General features: G+C 36.7%; 2 protein-coding genes across 4 annotated transcripts; one reads left to right on the top strand and one right to left on the bottom strand.

The window, feature by feature from the left end:
* Positions 1 to 593: 593 nt before the first annotated feature.
* LOC105788334 (endoglucanase 25) lies at positions 594 to 3336 on the top strand. Of its 2 annotated transcripts, XM_052626576.1 has the most exons (7): positions 594 to 701; positions 832 to 1161; positions 1246 to 1556; positions 1649 to 2131; positions 2236 to 2368; positions 2564 to 2736; positions 2810 to 3336. In XM_052626576.1, exons 1-7 carry the CDS (start codon positions 695 to 697, stop codon positions 3197 to 3199), a joined length of 1827 nt encoding a protein of 608 aa, XP_052482536.1. In that variant the 5' UTR covers positions 594 to 694; the 3' UTR covers positions 3200 to 3336. The 2 variants fall into 2 exon arrangements, with proteins under 2 accessions (XP_052482536.1, XP_012470637.1); XM_012615183.2 differs by having other exon boundaries at positions 602 to 1161; positions 1246 to 1505.
* A 137-nt stretch (positions 3337 to 3473) lies between these two features.
* On the bottom strand, positions 3474 to 8643 carry LOC105788335 (uncharacterized). 2 transcript variants are annotated; one of them, XM_012615185.2, is made up of 3 exons: positions 8481 to 8643; positions 7529 to 7687; positions 3474 to 7435 (listed from the first exon to the last, which is right to left on the bottom strand). In XM_012615185.2, exon 3 carries the CDS (start codon positions 7353 to 7355, stop codon positions 3873 to 3875), a length of 3483 nt encoding a protein of 1160 aa, XP_012470639.1. In that variant the 5' UTR covers positions 7356 to 7435; positions 7529 to 7687; positions 8481 to 8643; the 3' UTR covers positions 3474 to 3872. The 2 variants fall into 2 exon arrangements, with proteins under 2 accessions (XP_012470639.1, XP_052482531.1); XM_052626571.1 differs by lacking the exon at positions 8481 to 8643 and adding an exon at positions 8066 to 8366.
* Positions 8644 to 20830: the final 12187 nt, after the last annotated feature.

The raw sequence follows: 20830 nt of genomic DNA, 5'->3' as shown, positions 1-20830 counted from the left end.
CAGATAATTCTTGAGTAACAGTATTGAGAATCCAAGAAAGAACAAGAGCATTACACCGATCCCAATGAGGCTTAAGATCTTCATCAAAGCTATCACGAGAGCATGACCCATCAATAAACCCTAACTTATTCTTGGCAAGTAGTGCAATCCGCATAGACCTGCTCCAAACACAATAATTGTCATTACCAGTAAGCTGATGGGAAATTAAAATCATCCCTGGCATATCAGAAGGATGCAAAAAAAGAGGATGACTAAATGGCAGAGAAAAAGATGAAGGATTAGCCATTTGCAAAAACTGGATCGAAGAGAATCAAAAAAATGATCTTAGGCTGATACCATGTTAAGAAAATGAATGTAAGATTAATGATGGATACATTCATTCAAGTAGAAGAGTAGTAAATATATACACATGACTGTAACTAACCCTACTGCAGCATAACTAACCCTACTGCTAATTATAGGTTTGTTAACTAATAACTAACTGTACATAAATGCTACTATAACAGACGTATACTCTCAACACAACAATATTATTTGAACTCAGCAATCCGCAATTCTTATTTTTGTATTTATTTGGACTTTCACATCTGTGTGGTATACATATCCGGAATACATGAAGTTGAAGGAAAAGATGTTATGAGAATAGGCAGCCGGCAGAGGCTTGCCCATATCTCTGGGTTCACTGTTAAACTAAATGCCATGTATATAAGCTGAAACCTTGCATCGGAAATGCCGTTAAAACACATAAATCTCTCAATCAATTAACTTTTCCATTTATTATTTTCTTTTTCCTTTTCCCTGAAAACTAGCTTTCTTCATCAACCATGGCAGGCTCAAGTAACTCAGCACCTGTAAGTTCTATTCATACAAGCTCAGAGACAGGAAGGCTTCTTCCCTCAGCAACCAAATGCAACTCCAAAGAAATTGATTTGGATGTTTCCCTCCCTTCGCCCTACCCTAAATCTTATCTTTTTGAGCTTGTAATCACTGATAAAACACATTACAGACGGTTTCTTTATATTTCGTTGACTCTAGCTTTTGTTGTCCTAGCACTTGGTCTGGTGCCGCATTTTCTGCCTCAAAACAATCGTCACCATGGGCATTCCAAGAATCTCACTCTTGCACTTAACCAAGCTATAACATTCTTTGATGCACAAAAGTGTAAGAGTTTTCCTTTGTGAATTTGTTCTAGATTAATATTCACTGACGTCCATGGAAACTTACCACACTTATTTTTTTCTCCAGCTGGGAGTTATCCAAGTAACAGTCCCATAAGATTCCGAGGAAGTTCGGGTTTGCAGGATGGGAATTCAAGCAATATCCATGCTGATCTTGTTGGTGGATTTTATGATTCTGGCAACAACATCAAGTTCACTTTCCCTGCAGCTTATACCATCACCCTGTTGAGTTGGTCGGTGGTTGAATACCATCGAAAATATGCAGATATTGGTGAGCTAGAGCATATAAAAGACGTCATCAAATGGGGCAGTGACTACTTGCTCAAGGTCTTTGTTCCTCCAACTGCAAAATCTGATCCTAGCTTATTATATTCACAGGCAAGCCTTGTGTCAATTATGTGCCTCAAAGTGGCAAAATGAGATATCAGTGACATACTGACATTTGAGATTGTTTGTTGACGTGCCTTTAGGTTGGAAGTGCAGGTAATGACACTAAAAATCCGGTCCCTAACGATATAAATTGTTGGCAAAGGCCTGAAGACATGAGGTACAAGAGGCCTGTTTCAGTTTGTAATGAGACAGCTTCTGATTTAGCAGGGGAAATTGTTGCAGCACTATCAGCAGCTTCAATAGTATTCAAACAAGAGAATGAATATTCACAAAGATTGATTAAAAAAGCAGAGCAGATATATGAGATAACTGCAAAAGAAGACCGGATTCACAGAGCCATAACTTACACCACCATTGATGCTTGTGGAGGTGAAGCAAGAAAGTTTTACGGATCATCCGGGTACAAAGATGAGTTGGTCTGGGCAGCAACTTGGTTGTTCTTTGCTACAGGGAACCATACTTTTCTTGATTATGCCACCACAAACTTTGCTGCAGCAGTTGATGATGAAACAACGACTGACAAAGGGATCTTCTATTGGAATAACAAGCTTGCCGCCAATGCGGTAAGCTTAGTGAATATGCTTCATGTGGTTTTTATAATGTTCAATTCCTACATTTGGTGCAGACATAGAGTTAAAAAAATTTCCTGTTATATTTGCTTTTGTAGGTTTTGTTTACTAGACTTCGTTTCTTTCGTGATCTTGGATTTCCCTATGAAAAAGCACTGGGATTATCTACCAACATGACTGATCAGCTCATGTGTTCATATCTTTCAAAGCAAAACTTCAATAGAACACCTGGTAAAGTATTTTCAGTGGATTACCAATTCATGTATTTTTTTTTTAAAGCAAATGAATTGATACGGAGGAGAACAAATGAACCTCATAAGATAATCTCATACTTTCAACATAGGATTCAAGTCTCATTCCTGCAATTGGGCACATAACATGGATGTATGCTTTATAAAGCCACTTTATCACTATGATTTTCTGTAGGTGGATTGATCCTTTTAAGCCCTGGTACTGGCGGACCACTCCAGTTTGCAGCGACGGCATCTTTCTTGAGTAAATTATATAATGATTACCTTACTCTTCTTCGAAGATCTAGTTGGAATTGCACCAATGATGGGTTTTCTTTGGAAATGTTACAAAGCTTCTCTACTTCTCAGGTAAGCCTATAATCTGTCCATAAGTCTGCAAGTCTTTAAAACAGCAGTTTTTATTGTTTCCTCGTTTATACAGATTAATTACATTCTAGGAGATAATCCTAAAAAGATGAGCTACATGGTTGGCTTCGGAGATCACTATCCAACACATGTTCACCATCGGAGTGCATCGATTCCATGGGATGGTCAATATCACTCTTGTGCTGATGGTGATAGATGGCTACACTCTCAAGATCGAAATCCGAATATACTTTTGGGAGCAATGGTAGCTGGACCAGATCAATTTGATGACTTCTCCGATGAAAGGGAGAAGACATGGTCCACAGAACCGAGCATAGCAGGCAATGCCGGTCTAGTTGCAGCACTCATTGCACATCATGACCCTCCTCGATCTTCTGCTTCTAATGGCCCTAATTTAGGCCTGGACATTGTGGGAATCTTTGAAAAAGTTCATTTGGATTCTTAATTTCATTAACATTGTACTTTGAAAACAGTTGAGCATTCTCCATTGTAATTACTAACGGATAAATGCACGAGATGGTGGTAACTGGGGCTTTTTCGCAAGAGAAAAGCTTTGGCTCTACATCTATCTCCACTTTTGCAGGTGCCAACAATGCCATTTATGGTATGAACCACATTTGTATACTAAAATTTGCAACGCAAGAATGAGGTAAAAGACAAGGCAAAATTTCTGATGAATTTTCAACAACTTAGATTATGGAGCCTAGATAACTCAAAAATAATCATGAAAAAGCAGTAAAAACAGCATCAAATTCCAATTTAGACCATTAAAAATGCCAAATAGAATAAAAACAGATCCCTCCCATATCAGAAAAACAGTTGCATATGCAAATAACATGAAAAACCAGTTCATTTTACCCAAATAGAAAGCTTCAAGATAAGCCCTGATGCAGATCATATAAAAATTCAATTCATCATCACTGCAAGTTGGCAACTAAAACTTAAATACTTGAATTAGTTCACTTTCCAAAAGACCTGAACATCAATTTTGGCCAGAACAAAATGATTAACAGTTAAGGCCATGCATCATTTCCAAAGGGGGGAGTTTCCTGTCAGTTCATTCCATTTTCTCATATGGAGCATACTCTGGGTTACACTGCGATGAGGAAATAGCAGATTCAGTCTAGACAAATAATACCAGGAAAGGCCAAGGGATCGAGCTCCCAATATCCTCTCCAGCGACTATCATCTCCAGTGTGCTGGAAAGCAGGTATCTGATGAGAAAATCTAGCAAATTCAGTCTCAGGAATTTCAACAACACTAGCTGTAGATCTTTGACTTCTTGGAGCCCTATAAAGTGATTTAGGTTTATTTAAACATGACAGAACCATAACTTTTTTGCTCTTCTCATTATCTTCCAACACTTCCACAATGTCACATTCACCCTTGCCAGATTCTGAATCTGTGGTGTTCCAGCTCTTATGAATTGCCCAAACCTCCCCCTTTCTAGGGTAAATTTTGTATCTGTTCTTCCCAATGGGCTCAGCTTTTAATTGATGAGAGACATCATTACAGGAGACAACCTTGGTTTGACCAGATTTAACTTTAAATATCCCACAACAAAGAGGAAGTTTCAAGTCTTTGGGTCTTGAGCACACCGACAGCAGTGCCACATGCAATCTAAAATCAGGGGTAGATTCTATCTTCTTAACTTGAGCATAGTCCTTCGGCATTCCATCCCTACTATATAATGCCCATATTTGATCAACCTCAAATTTGTCCTCAGATTTCTCCCTTTTGAAGTCATGGCACTCTAAATTTGAAGTTTTGCGAGCTGGAGACAACAGTGTAGAGACACTGGAGCTTTTAGTAACATCAACTGCACTACCATCCCTCTCATGGAAATGCATGTTACCGATAGGTGGACTTAAGGAATCCCTTCCTTTTGTAGTACCACAACTGCCACGCGTTTCATATTTATTGGAAACTGAATGGTTCTTGCCATCTTCCTGGGTGTCATGTTGACTTGCATTTACTTGACCGCCTTTTCTCCTCAAATATCTCGGGGAACTCTGAGGTTTTAAGCAATCTGTATTGAGATCACTTTTCTCACACTTTTTTGGGGTGCTCATATTCTCAACAGCATCACCTGAAATAGAACTACCTTTAAGCTGGCTCAAGTTGCAATCAGGTATAACTTCGACACTATCATCCTCGTTCCTATAATGAACTGCATCAACTTGACCATGATCCTTAAGTGTACGACTTGATCGCCTCATAGGCTTTCTGAATGCAGAGGCTTCTTTTTCAACGTCACTCTTCTGAATACTTACAGGAGTGAGAATCCTCTCTGAACCTATTGTAGCTTTTGCTTGATTATGAGGACGATTAGGGCTAGAACAATTTTCTGCATTATCTAGGTTGTGATCACCCAGCTTCATATCAGCAGAATCAACTAACTCAAAAAGGTAGCTAGGAAGACAAGCAGGATCCAACTCAAACGATCCCACAGGAATACCTTCTCTTTCCTTGCCACTCATTCTGAATGAGGGAACTCGATGCGAAAACCTATATAGCTCCCGTGATGAGACCTGAAATGAGATAACCCCATCACGTTCAATTTGTTGGAAAATACTGACAAATCCTTTCACTTTACCCAAATGTGCAACCCCAATGCCAAGTTCCTCGTCAAAATCAGTTAGAACCTCTACGAAATCATACCGGTATGGTGGTTTATGCTTTTCTGGCTCTGAAACCCATTTAATATCCCAGTCTTTGAAGAGAGCCCAAGTTTCCCCTTTTTGAGGATAGACAAAGAAAAAGCATTTACCAAAACATTTTATAGGGTCAATTCGATGAGAGAACATTAGACGATCTATGCATACTTCTGAAGACCCATAGCAGTACTTGCCACAAGAAACAGGTAGATCCAGATCCACCCAGTTCTGCTCATTTGCCTCCTCTGGGTCAGGCTCTAGCCAAGTAATTCGTAGCTTGAAGCCAGGATCAAACACCTTCTTCACCCATGCATAAAATCTTGGCATGCCATCCAATGTATCGTATATAGCCCATACTTGATTAACAGCAAAACAGTTCTCTGCCTTGTGCTTCTCAAAATCACTGAACTCTGGATCAGGGTATTCAAGGACCTGAGGAGATGGATTCACTTCTCTACTTGACTCAAAACCACTATCAAACTGGTGCACCATATTATTACTATCAAGTACAACAGTTTCCTCTTCCTTCCCCTTAGACTCTCCAGTTTTTCTTTTCTTGTTGGAGACAGCGTGTTCAGAAGGGGCACTTGCTTTCTGTTTGACTTCTTTCTTACATACATCTGCAGGGGCAGTACAGCCACCAGAATTTTCCTTTTTCATTACCTCATTATTCACCTTTTCTGCATTAGCATTGGGTGCTGCCGTTACCTTAGATTTTTTATAAGAAGGGCTTTCAAGATCATCATCATCATCTGCCAACTTCTCCTCATAAGAAACAGGTTGTTTTTGCCTTGAAGATCTCCTAGAAGGATGGCCTCCATTCACATTTGAATTCACCCCAGTATTATTACTGCAACCTTCCTGACTGACCACATTTTCAACTTTAATTCCACTTGCAGTCTCACAACTTTCATCAGACTCCACTACTGATTTCCTTGTTCTCTTCTTGGCATTTTTTGAAGTTCCTGATTTCTTGGGCTTTGGCAAATTAGGCTTAGGCATTTCAATACCTCTCTTTCTGTCCCTCACATTTGAAAACTCATCTGCTTTCTGACCTGTAAAACCCTCCTTAGTCTGCTGCACTCTAACACCTTCTTTCTCTTGTTTCTTAGAATCACCAGCCTGAGAGCTTCCTGCCTTTGGACTAGGAGCAGACCCTGCAAATTTATGCGGAAAGTGGACACCAAAAGGCTTGCCACCATTGTGTTGCGAAGATGCTTTACAAGGACCCTCGTTTCGAACCTCTTTCAGATTGGAGAAGTGGCTCCAAGAGTATCCTTGAGGACCCAAGTCATGAGCAATGAAGGAAGATCGACATGAAAGACAATGTAAAATTCTGTTCAGAAAATCTTTGTTACACAGGAATTTGAAACCACAAGCACTGCAGAGAGTCCAAAATGTTAGATGGTGTGCCTGCTGAAAGGAATTCGAAGCTGTGAACTTTGAAGAACCATTTCTGTAATTGCTTGCAAACTCGGACTGACTATTGACAGAGGAGGCCCTATTTGTTGGGTGAGAAGTTGGCTTTGGTACAGTTTTTGCTGAGACTCTACACTTCAAATCATATTGAGAACGTGACGTTTGGTCTGTAAGTACCCTGTTTGCTTCCCCAATCAACTTAAAAGCAGCCTCAGCACCATGAAATTTATTCTTGTCCGGATGAAGCAATAATGCGAGTTTTCTGAACTGCTTCTTGATTAAACTCTCATCAGCTGACTGTTCAATTTGAAGAATCCCATACCAATCCTTTTCTGACCCATATAGGTTGTGTTTTGCACAATAATGAACATTACATACAGCTAACAATTGTGTTATGTTCTCAAGCTCAGGGAACAATTTCTGGGCCTTCAATGCAAACTTCTTTGCACCCTCAATATCGCCATTTTGCATTTTCTGTTCAGCAATTCCCTTAGCTCTGATAGCCTCCTCTCTGTTACACTCCATGGTTGACAGGATTTCAAGATTAAACACTCAGATCTCTTATCCTATTTATCAGTTGTTCACTATCATCCAAAATCTTCAACCTGCACCAATTCAACCAAACAACTTTAATCAAATATGTCCAACAACACTCCAACTAAATCCTAAAGTCGAAACAACTCATGCCAGAGACCTACCATTATAGCAACAATCACTGAAAGATCTTCTTGACCCAGCAGTCAGCACAGCCAGTTTTAAACGAGAAGCAAGAACCACCCACCATCAAACAGTTCCTAGCAGCCAAACTCAAGTAAAACCCCAATGTTTGCAGAAGCTAATAATTCAAAGTTTAAAGCCTGCAACATAATTCAAAAGATCAAAAGTAAAGCCATTACTAAATAAATTTATTAGGATTACAGTGTCAAGGCACCTAAACATGTCAACCAAAATATAATGGCTGAAATCATAGAAAATTCAATAATAACATAACAAGGGATCGCATTTCATGGTAAAAAATTGACACAAAATCATTGCAACCAACAAGAAATCAAGTTAAAATTCCAAGAGGTGTGAACCCAAAAATACCAAAAGAAAGCACACACGTAACAGGTATAATTCTTAGTAGTTGAATAAAAGATGCAAATGAAGAGCAAAATCTATTCTGGCCTTAACATGCAATCATCCATTGTCACCACAAAAAGGAATAAAACAAAACAAAATAGCAGCTAGCTTACTTGATTTATCCTCAGCAACTAGAATACAATATTAAACAGGCACCCTACTTCTTGTCCACTTTCCCATTTTCTCAAGAACCAAACAAACCCTCATACTACACAGAAACCATAAAATCCAAACTGAATCAACCCAAAAGCAGATACCAAAAAAAACCCATAAACACACAGACACACAAGAACCATTCATGATTTAACCATTGAATAAACAATATATACTATATAACTAGAAAACCATATGACAAAGAAATGAAGTAAACCCAGACTGGAAAATGGAAGGTTTGGAGAAAAAAATTAAGTGATACCCACAAAAACAAAATGCAAGATTCTTCGAAAATCATTAAAGAAAAAAAAATCAGAATCAGATATTAGAAACGACAACAGAACACCCCCCCCCCAAAAAAAAAAAAAGACTTACATTTGAAAAGTAATAGAAAATGTGAGGCAAATTCTTCAAGTACTTGGAGTAGACTGTAGAACTAGTGGCTGTTTAGAGTGAGAGGGGGAAAAAAAAAAAAAGAGGGAAAACTTTTTTGTTTTAGGAGAGAAAGTTGATGAGAAAAGAAGACCTTTGAATTTCTTTCGAGAGAGACTGCTCCTAAAATAAAAGTTCTTTTTTTTATTTTTAGCACTTTGTTTTTACGAAATACTGTGTTAAGCAATATTTTAAAAATTAGATAGGAGGTGGAACCGAAGAGATAATCAGTTATTAAAAAAAATTAATAAAGGGTAAACTATTAAAATAATTATTTTTATTTACCTCAAGTTATATTTTGGTCGTTTATGTTTGAAATATTACATTTTAATCACTTAAGTTTTCGCTTTGTTACATTTTGGTCATTGAGCCGTTAATTATTGTTAACGGTATAACGGTAAGCTGACGTGCCACGTTAAATTATCATTTCAAAAAATATAGGTTAAATTATATAATTGGCCCCTATATCTTTTTCGTTTTGAGTGATTTAATTTTTTCTTTTATGTTTTTTAATTTTCCTTTTTTTCTTTATTTTCCATTCTCACTTGGTTCTCCCTCTGTTTTTCTCCCTTCTCCATTTCTTTTAACATGGTTTTTTTCCCTATATTTTCCATTTCTTTTAACATAACTTTTTTATGTTTCTGAAACAAGAAAAGGTGAAACTAGTTACAAACCCTTATCATCCATTGTTGCTTTGACGGACCAATTTGAATCTCTCAATGACCTAGTCCACAAGCTCGCCTCACTCAAAAACCTCGCCAGTCGTGACTTATAGTGATCCACCCTCAACAAAGTTTCTCGAACCCATTCCTTCAACCTCTTAACCAACCCCCATGACCACCTATCTACCTTACCTACAACATTCTCGCCTTCACGAAACTAGTTGTTTCACAGAGTCTTCAAATGAGCTCGACACTCTCAATGACTACAATGACCACTATATGAAACTCACCCTCAACTTTACCCAAACTAGTTTGGTTTCATGCTCCTTTTCTCTGTTCAGTTCATCCATGCTCAGCTTTCAATCAAGATTGCTTGGGAATATCCAATAAGGTTTAGATCAAATTTATCGTTTGCTTAATTTTATTTATCAGAAAATAAAATAAAAGGAAAGGAATAATCTACACGATTGTGTCAAAATTTGAAAAAGAAAAAAATTTGTTTTGAATATAAAGAATTCAATTTATGTTTAGATTTGATTAAGGATATAGTTTTTTTATATTGGTTAGTTAGATCTAGTTTTAATTTCAAAATTAGGTTATATTCAAGTCGAGATTTGATTAATAATGATTGGTATTCAGTTTTGAGTGAAAATCAATTTAGGAATATTGTGAAAGAAACAAGGACTTGCTTTATTTGGTGGACAAAGATTATGCTTCTGCAATAAAAAAGATGATAAGAGAGAAAAATAAAGGGGGGAAGAAGAGAAGGAAAATAAAGAAAAAATTTTGTTCAAAAAAGTAAAAGTGCAGGGACTAGTTATGCAATTTGACCTATATTTTTAGTCTGATATGATGAAATAACGGGCCACGTTAGATTATCGTTAGACCATTAACAATAGTGAATAACTCAGTGACCAAAATGTAACAAAATTATAACGTAAGTGACTAAAACGTAACATTTCAAACATAAGTGACTAAAATGTAACCTGAGGCAAACAAAAGTGAATATATTTCACACTGTAGGGAAATCTCTAAAGGCATGAAGTACATCCTCTGAAATATGTCCACAAACCCCACAAGCCATATTATGTCCAAGACCCTAACAAACTCTCTCTATATTAATGAGCAATCGTTGTTTGAAAGCAAGCCAAATAAAGAAACGAACTCCTTGAGGTCCTTGATATTTCCATGGAATTCGCCACATCGTCTCCTTCAGGCTCCAAGAATTTTCTCAAAGTTTTTCATATGCATTCTTAACAGAAAAAGAACCTGTCGAAGTACCACCCCAAATAACTTTATCAACTCCTACTGTCTCGTGGGGTGGGGGAATCCCTACTATCCTTCTAATCACCTTCTCTGGTAGCCAAAGTCGAAAAAGATCAAGATTCCAATCTCCAACATCTATAACCATATCACTAAGCAAAACAGTCTAAATCAAGACAATAATGACCAAGAATACAGTTGACTAAAGGACCTATATTCGGCATCCAAGGATCACGTCAACACTTGATAGTCCTCCCATCCCCCACTGGCCGAAGCAGGTTCTCCCAAATAAGTGGCCAAGCCTTCGCAAGGGCTTTTTATAGAAAAGAGCATCTACCACGAGAAATTGTCTCTAGTAAACCCCTAGTGACCTTATACTTGGCTCGAAGTACCTAGACCCATAAAGCCTTAGAATCCGTCACAAGATTAAAACTCAGCTTCATCATGAATGACGTACTGTGATCCTACAGATTTCAAAAACCAAGACTGCCATGTTCCCGAGGCTGACAAATATTATCCCAGCTGACCACCTTTTTTCCACATTTAGAAGACCCCTAAACAAACTGTCTAACCATTTGATCAATTTTCTCACAAGGCCTTTTACGAATTATCATTAATTGCATGAAATAACTAGAGATCATCAACAAGGCCGACTGGGCTAGGGTCACCCTACCAATTGAAGACAATGACTTGACATATCAACTCTACAATTTACTCTAGACCTTATCCACTACAAGCTGCAAGGTGCTATTTGTAACTCTAGAATCAAATCATCCACAAAGAAAATGTGAGAAAGGGATAGACCAGAATGAGACAAATGAATTAGAACCCATTGTCTAGATTTGATTGCCAAATGGATACTATGTCCAAGCCATTCCATGCATAAGTTGAAAAGGTAGGGAAACAATGGACACCCTTAACGAACACCCCTTGTGGGACGAAATTTCTCTGTCGAAGTTCTATTCCACGAATCTGCATGGTAGAGTTTGTAATAGCAGAAATGATATTATTACTAAGAAAGTTTGGAATACTTGCAACTTGGAGGGATGCATCAATGAAATCCCAGCACACTTGATCATAAGCTTTTTGAAGGTCTATTTTAATAGCCAACCAATTTCTATTCTTCTACTTAATTCTCATGGAGTGAATCACTTCTTGTGTAATAATAATGTTGTTCGTAGTATTCCGTCCCACAATAAACCCAGTCTCTTCTTGTCCAATAATTCTTTGAAAAACCACTTTAAATCGATTGGCGATAATCTTTTTAACCACTTATAGAGAACTGAACACAAGCTAATAAGACGAAACTGTGAAAATTTCTTAGGATTTTGAACCTTAAGAATAAGTACAATTAGAGAATTATTCAATTCCGGTTTAATTACCTCCCATGCAAAGGCTTTTTTAACTCAATCACATACCAAAATTCCAACTCGATCCCACTAACTCTGAAAGAAATGGGCATGGAATCAATCATTACCGAGGGCTTTTAAAAGGGCCTATATCAAACATAACATTCTTTATTTCTTCATCAGAGATCGACTTACTCAAAAACTGTAATTCATCATATTTAAGTTGTGAAAATGAATTTGGAGGGAGACCCCTCATTGTCCCTGGATCCTCACCGAACAATTTTTGAAAAAACCTAGTCACCTCATGACACAATTCATATTCATCAAAAGTCCATTCCCCTGCCTTATTTTTTAAAGTTGTGATCCAATTATGCTTCCTCCTTTGGAATGTGTGCCAGTGAGAGAATTTAGTATTTCAGTCCCCCAAGAAAAGCCAATCGCATCAAGCCTTTTGCCTCTAAAGAATTTCTTCATAATAGAGGACATTTTCCAACTTCTCCTTAACCTCTAGTTTCCTCTAGAATAAGAAATCTGAATGAGCATAATCAAGACCCTTCTGAATATGTGTAAGCTTCTGAACCAATATTTTTTTACGAGTCTCAATGTTCATAAACCTTCTTATTCCAATATTTAAGATGACTTGTAAAATTAGAAAGCGGTGAGGACATAACACCACTAAAATTCCAGTTTTCCTTTACAAAATTACCAAAATCCAAATGCTAAACCCACCCTACAAAAAAAACAAAAAGTTTCATCCTTCAGTTGTGTGAAGAAAAGGCCTAAGAGACAATAGAAGAGACCTGTGATCAGATTTGAGCCTTGGAAGATGGGTCATGGAACAATTCAGAATAGAAGAAATCTACTTATCATTTTCGATTGCTCTGTCAAGATGCTCAAAAACTTCTCCTCTATGCCAAGTATAAAGAGATCCTCTAAACCCCAAATCATGTAAGTTAGTCAAGTCTACAAAGTCCCCAAAAAAAGCATCTTTTCCCCTTAGCACGCCCTCCTTTCTTTTTATTGGTAAAAAGAATAGCGTTAAAATCCCCTATAGCTAACCAAGGACACCCATTATCTGAAACTCTCGACTTTAAAGCATTCAGGACTACCATAAACAAAGGCAACAAAAATAGGTCTCGTAAGAGAGCTTACAGAAACCCAAATTAAAAAAAAAAACTAGGAATGGCTCCGAATAATCTAAAAATGAATTGATTCCTTCCATCCAAACCAGATACCACTAGAAAAATCAACTGCCTCCACCCGATGAGAGCACTGGAAACCAAGATTGGCAATAATATCTTTAGCTTTACCACTACTAACTCTAGTCTCTAAAAGGCCCACAATGTCAGGCTTGTATTCTTGATTGTATTCATGAAAAAACTGTGGAAATTTGACAATAGCACAACCCTGGCAATTTCATGAAAATATAGATAAATCATAAAATTAAAAGGAAAAAATAGGGACTAACCGTAACACCAGATTAACAGCTTCTTCTTTGACACTCCTTATCGCAGTCCGATTTCTCCTTCTTAGCCTCATTCTCAAATTGAGAGCTAATGAGTTTGGCCATGAAATTCATGGTTTCTAATAAAGGGACATTTGCATTACTAGAAATTTTAAACCGACCACCACAATCTTGGATAATCTTACTTATAACTCTACCATTTTGGATAACACCACCTTTCCCCCTATACCTCGCCTTTTAAGGGCTGAAAGTCCTTTATCAAGCCCTACCGAAGCACCGTTTCTTGGAGGCTTAGTACATTTGGGCCCCTCATTCTCCTCAAAAATCACAACCGAATGTTTCCTAGGATTAATAATATCATTAATGAGATTCACCATTAATTCCATTGCCCCTTCAAAGTATGATTAAAATGGAAGTTTATGCCCGAAGGAGTCCCACCCTCCTTATCAACTAACAACGTATTAGAATTATCAAACCCTCTAATATCTTTATTAGCCACCTACACCTCCATTTGGCTGCCTTTTATTTAGGCCATATTGTAAGAATTGTAACGTGTTTGCGAAGTGTACGTAGTCGTTCAAGTAATAAGTAAGTAAAAATGAGTTATCATCTCCACAGGGATTGTATAAGCTTAAACAATTAATTGCAAAATTATAGTTAACAAATTGATGTAAAAAAAATCAATAAATTTGGATAGTTATGATTAGATTAATTAAATGCGAGAGTGATCCCTAATGCAATTTGTAATCTAAATGCAATTTACCTAAATGTATGAATGAAGGCTTTAGCAACAAAAACAATCAACATTAAATGGGCTAGGATAATTATATTAATCAAATCAACCTACTTTCATCATGCTAACATGTTTGGAATTATTTCTATGGCAATTCAATCTCTTATGGGTTTGGAAACCAAATTAAGTTCTCTCGGATCTTTTACTTAGTTAAATATGCATGTTACTGATCATATTAAACTAAAGGTTTCTTAGCATTTATGCAAGGTCACAGGGACATTTACGTTTGCAATAGTTTAATTACATAAATCTAAAAACCATGCAAGACAATAGAGCTAACTAATGATATTATGAACCTTAACTTAGTTGGTTTTAATGACCTAAATTAAGCATTGGACTTTTCAATTATGCGTCTACTAGCCACCGTCTGGTTAGGATCGCTCAACTAATCTGAGTGCACCCAATCATGTATGAATGAAATTCATCATGATATTAATTGAAAACACAATTGAATGAGGCACAAAACATGTTAACATGAATTAAATAAATCTCATTAACTTAATATAATTATCCCAGCAAATAGGATTTAAAACTTCATAGTTGATGCCAAAAGCATAAAACTCAAAGCAAACATGTTAAAATAGATAATCAAGAGGAAAGAGTAGACTCAGCTCAGTAGCCTTTTGGATATGTTCTGACTGATGTACTCAATTCTGCTTAGTTCAGCAGTCTTTCGAATCTATTTTGACTGAAGCACTCCTCTATTCTGATTGGAGCTTCTTTTGCTAAGGGATTAGAAGGTAGCCGAATAAAGAGTGCTTTTGACAAAGCTTTTAAGGCTAAATAAGGGAGAAGGGGTGGATGGCTATGCAAGGAAAAAAGTTAAAAAGAATTGAGAGAAAATTAGAGTGAGTGAGAGAGGAATGTTGAAAGATGAGTGGTGATGGAAAAGTGAGGAATGGCAAGGTATTTATAGGTGAAGGTAAGGGTTTGAGTTTATTAAAAATCGGTTTAAATTTCTTTCCTTCCCTCTCTCATGTGGCCAGCCATGCTTTAAGGAAAAGGGATGACCAAGTCTTTTTAATTTGAATTCGAATTTCAAGCTAAAAATAGCTGTAGAGTGGACGATTTCAACAAGGAAGTTGTTGGGCTAAATTCTGATTATTTTCCAACTATAGGGATCTTCAATTAAATATCCCAAAACACATTTTGTGCAGCCAACATCAAATGCCGAAATTGGGCTTTTAATTCCCCTTGTTTGACAGTTTTTTCAGTCCAAACTTAGTAGACATGTCCATCTTTTATCACCTTCTTTACTAGGTCAAATAGTCAACCCCGTGCCCAAAATTGCATGGTCTTGCCGTCTACATGGATAATTTGTGCATGACCATCTTTTATTTATTTAAATCATGTCTCGAATGGACCTTCTACATAGTGCAAAGTACATACATTAATAAATTAACATGAATTAATACAAAATATGCATGAAAATTATGTAATTGAGCATAATTTCACATACTTTCCAAATTCATGTTTAAAGTTACTAATTAAGTAAAATTCACTTATTTCAATAATAATTACTCGAGATAAACATAATAATTAAGTAAAAAGGTGGTAAAAACATATAGAAAAACCCTATATAATTTTGAGTTTACACATATCCATTAACTCAACACTTGGGGCAAGCCCGACGAATTCGGCTTTGTCCAAATTAGATGCCTCGAATTCTAAAGCCTATTTTTCCATCAAAATCTCATGCGATATACTGCTTCCCCCAGACCAGGCCCAATGCTTTCCCCAATTTTGGATCCATCAAAAACCTCAGCCCCAACCACATTATCCTGGCCCATTTCACTTAAATTATGTAGGCCTTTCCCTGAAGACCCATAGTTCTGCTTATTACCCCTCAAAGGATTAACTCGATCTCTTTTCTTCAAAAACTCCCCATTTTGAAACCTTATCCTTGAAATTTCTGCTGTCATTACATCATTCTCAAATTTCTTGTCCCCTAATGACATTAAAGCCCTAAACTTTGAACCTACCCCATCTAAAGCTGACTTTCTCGGGTTTTGATTCTGATTCACCCTGGTATTACGCCTTGGTTTCCTCTCAACTAGGATCCATGGAATGAAAGGTTCCAGTGGTTCAACCTCATTCGCTTTCTCTGCTATGTGTTAGAGTATGCCTAAAGATCAATCATGAAATGATTGTAATAAAATACTTATTTTACCTCGTTTATTAATATAAGGCATAGCCATTATTATTTCAGTTTATTTTCTGTGTATATAAATAAACTGTTTTATAATAATGCCCTGAGAATAATATGATTATTCTTAAAAAGTCTTTAGTCGAGTATTATTGTGGGCTTGGACAACAATAATGCATTAAGACTAATGTGTACTTGATTGATGACAAAGTGTTGCCATTGACATGAGATGTCAAAATCAACACATGAGTATGTGTGATAGAGAACAACATATTAGACTAACCCTCTATGAGTACGTTTCTGGGATTATTATTTAATAGTCACAATATTAGTCATAGTGATTACTATGTATACAATCCTCAGACTTGAGATCATCATTATCCCAATATCACGAGTCATATATTTTGATACAGTCAAACATCCGCCATAATTGGCTATTCTATAAAGGCTGATGTTGGATATACCGTAATCTATGTAGTGGGATATGGTTGATCAGTATAGAACTTGTCCCTCCTAAATAATGGGAGCAATATCCTAGGCCACTTAATTCAGTGAGACTAGAAATGCATGGCCATGTTCGAATAAGTTGATATGAGATATCATACTTATTTATTTTTCATAGTCTACTTAGGATATCAAGAAACATTAGATGGACTATGCAAGTGTGACTATTCCATGACTTGTATCCATTCTAGATATAGAAGACAAAGGGATTTAATACATGAAGGGGTTAATCACAGAGAGGTCATGATGCGATCATGGTCCAAGACCCTTCCAAAGCTGCCGAAGAACCCATAGAGTTACCAACTGGGCCGATTACATGAGCTCAAGCTAAAAGGTTCAAAGAAGCTGTTGCGGGACTTATTAATCGAATTTGGGGTGAAGCTGTCGCGAGGTTCATTGTCAATCATGGACATGGTGTTCGATGGATGACATTAAAGGGGGAAACATGCATTTGGACTTGCATGCATAGGGGAGCTACTGGTTGCTCTCTTCCAAGCAACCTTTCATGGAATGCAATGGACACAAGTGTTTTCACACTTGTCCAATCAGCTGGATGCTATGTTCACACCAAGTGACCATCCAATTTTGGGTTTTCACACCTTGGATGCTATTCGTCTGCCCTATGCAACATTAAAAGGGAGATTACACATTCGGCTTCCCAAGAAGGAGTCAGCCATGTTCACACCATCCAAAACTGATCATTTACTTGAACCATCAACTCAAAATAAAGGCTACACATTTTGGCTATTTGGGGAGTGCAAATGACATGGCTGTTGGCATCACCTATGCATGGAAGTCTTCAAAAGTCATGTGAGATAGTTCAATGGTTAATCAACTCAATTAAGCTGAATTAAACAAGTCCATTCGGCTGGACTTTTGTAGACTTATAAATACTAAGCTCAAATCTTGTATTTCAAACTATTGAACCTTTGATGAATTTTAATCTAATTGTGAGTTGTTTAACTCTCTTTATTTTTTTGTGACTCAAATTGACTTATCTAGCTAGTCTAGTGGCGACAATCTGATTCCTTTGTGAACTTATCACTTTAACGAGTGTGGCGTTCAATCTATACCATTTAGTTCCTATCTCATATAGATAGTGGGCTAGGTTTCAATATATCAACCAATTCCACCTTAAGAGCATCATAAGAATCAGGTCAATATTCCCTTTTAATATTGGTTCATTCTTCAGCTTTTAAGCCTATCCTTCATCCGTCCCTTTACTAAACAACCAAATAATCCCTTGATTAACTTATCGTTGTCCAAATTCAGCCCTTTGACAAACTAGACCGAATACTTCTTAATTTTACGATCGGGAACACAAGCAACTCGAATCAACCAACGAGTACGAGATCGCATCAGGTCATGTCGAATCATGACTTCTTGTAACTTGGGTAGCAATAATGCATTGCTAGATGCCACACTGTAATATTAGAATTGTTCTAGTATTACAGCTAACGTTACAATAACCTATAGGGTCACACCCCATGGTTGAAATGAACGAAATCTAAACATAATTGATATTGTGTTTAGCTGTCAACATGAATTAAATTGATTATAGAATTAATTTAATTGGGCAGTTATATATCGAACGAATTATATGTACAAGTACGTTGTACACATAATGAAAAATATGGTTAAATTGTTATATGAATTTGATTCTTATAAAATCTAACTAAAAATAATAATTTCATGAAATCCTTGTTATAATTATTGTAATTATAATTTAGGATCGAATATTATTATAATTCTTGTAATTGTAATTTTTTTTGGTCAAACATTATTATAGTTATGGTAATTACAATATTTGGTTAATTATTATGATTTGATTCATATCAAAATATTAATGATTCTCGAATCAGGAAATATAGGGTTTTTGAGAAAAACCTAATATACTTGAAATAAGGGATGTGTGAGGTCTAGTAGCCGTTAAGTAATTTTTCTCTCTAAAAAAGTTTTAGGGAGTGCTTACTGTTCGTTGTCACACCCGGTGGATTGCGTAAAGGTCAAAACATTTTCGTAGCGGCTTGGAATCGACATACAGTTGAGTAATCTTCTTTTTTGATTTTTAAGATGATTAAAGGTAATTGTTCATACCCTTTTCACCCCGATTCGTTCCTTGCACATGGATCCTTAAATGTGTTCACCAAATTTAATTTTTTGCTACGCCATGGGGTGTACCAGTGACCCAACAGTATGATCACTGGTGTTGAGGATTTATCCACACTGTCAACCGTTGCGTAACCGATTACAGGGCAAGCATTTTGCAAATGACCAAATCGGCCACAAGCAAAGCAGACTATCGACAGCGACTCAAACTCAACCCTCTGCATTGTGCCATTAACAAATATCTGAGAAGTAATAGGTTTTTCCAGACAATAAACCCTACCATCCTAGCAAACATTCCCCTTGAGCCACTATCTGTCTGAAAATCAAAGTTGGCTACTTTGGCGATCAATCCATCAATTTCCTCCAAAATTCTTCATTTATAAAGAAATCCTGACAAACCCGGTAATTGGACACAAACCATAGCAATACTCAAAAATGGTTTAGGAGGACTAAAATCAGGAGTCCATGGTTGAACTGTGAGATATTGCCCAAGATCAATCCACGACCCCTATGTAAACACCTTCTCGTAATCTTCTAGACCATGAAATTTAACAAGAAAGTACTTCTTCTCAACATCCATGATAGAGGGTTGCGCGCAGACTAAGATCGAGTTGTCAAGTCACGGGAAACTCCTACGAAAACTCTAGATGCTCGGATCTGAAAATGAAACAAAAAATAAAACTTAGAATCAATTAGATCTGAAACGAAAATACCCAAAACAATAAAGGATCAGCCAAGAATCAAAAACACTTATGAATAACTATTCTTGGAAGCCAAGAACACGAAATTGAATTCAAGAGAGACTCCAAACAGTCGAATCTGAAAAGAATAACACCAAAAATAGCAAATTAAATTCAAAGTCCTGCAAAACGAATTGAATCAGAGATGATAGAACGACAGGATCAATTAAAAAGGATGACTAAGGAACGTTTATTGCTGCCAAGAAGGGTGCCGATCAGATTCTTGAACAGTATAATGGCTGGAAACACAACAAAGAGATCAAAACAAGTTAATCAATATATCGACACAAGCAAAAAAATTTAAAAAGAAATAAACAGCAAGAAAAATAAAGAAAAGTCCTAAGAAGCATTAAAATCGATAAAGATTTCACAACTCCCTTCAAAACGGCTCTAATGTCCCCTCCAATGTGGAACAATGGCAAGAAGAAGGGTGAAGATGGCTCCCACAATCAAAAAGATTGTTAAAACTACTTCTAAAGAGAACTCAAGAGAAAATTCTTGGAGAAACTCAAAGAGAATTTTCACTCAAAAAAAATCTGACTTTAATGTATAATCAATGTGTTTCTCATAAGGGTGGCCGGCCAAGCCTTAATATAAGCCTCCTAACTATTTTCCTAACCCTATTAGCAAATTTAAAAAGAAACCTAATTACTAATTTCAAGGGGAAATTCGACCAAGGCTTTTAATGGGCTACTTGGGCTGAATTTTTTTACATAAGAATTAAATCATAAAGTCTAAAAATTAAAACTAGGTATTTAAAATTTTACAAATTGGGCCACTTTGACAATTTGGCCTAATTTTCAACTAAGTCTAATTTAAATTTCTTGATTGGGCTTGGAACATCTTATTGGGCCGTTTTTTCAAGCATTTGGGCTTGTAATCTGTTCTCTCCCGAAATTGGTTCGTTGATGCTCGTAATTGAGATCCAATGCGCCTTAACTACAAGATTCAGTTTCTTGGGCCAAGATTTCTAAGATTTGAAATCTTGATTTTCTTGATTCTTGAAATCGCTCAAAACAGCAAGATTGGACTAAGATTCGGTTTCTAGATTTTCTTGAAAACAAGAAAGTGAATATTTATTTTCTTTTTCCTTCGTATACGCATCTAAGGCCTTGCTAATAAAGTCTTGAATGATTCCATTTAGTTTCGTAAGCATTTGCCTGTCCTTTGACCTCGTTATTGGGCTTTGTGGTAATTTGAGCCCATCACGTTCTTGAGCTTGAATTGGGCCTTTGTGACTCGTATCATTCCCCCTTCCTCAG

This window comes from Gossypium raimondii, chromosome 2, assembly GCF_025698545.1.
Source record: "Gossypium raimondii isolate GPD5lz chromosome 2, ASM2569854v1, whole genome shotgun sequence".
Classification (NCBI taxonomy): domain Eukaryota; kingdom Viridiplantae; phylum Streptophyta; class Magnoliopsida; order Malvales; family Malvaceae; genus Gossypium; species Gossypium raimondii.
The sequence above is the reverse complement of the archived record's forward strand: the minus strand, read 5'-3'. Positions and strand labels throughout refer to the sequence as shown.

What these genes read in the sequence shown, in the direction of transcription:
- LOC105788334 (XM_052626576.1), top strand. An exon ending in CTAGCTTATTATATTCACAG is followed by an intron (nt 1,557 to 1,648) that starts GCAAGCCTTGTG and finishes ACGTGCCTTTAG; the next exon opens with GTTGGAAGTGCAGGTAATGA. An exon ending in AAACTTCAATAGAACACCTG is followed by an intron (nt 2,369 to 2,563) that starts GTAAAGTATTTT and finishes GATTTTCTGTAG; the next exon opens with GTGGATTGATCCTTTTAAGC.
- LOC105788335 (XM_012615185.2), bottom strand. Translation starts at nt 7,355, where the DNA reads ATGGAGTGTAACAGAGAGGAGGCTATCAGAGCTAAGGGAATTGCTGAA.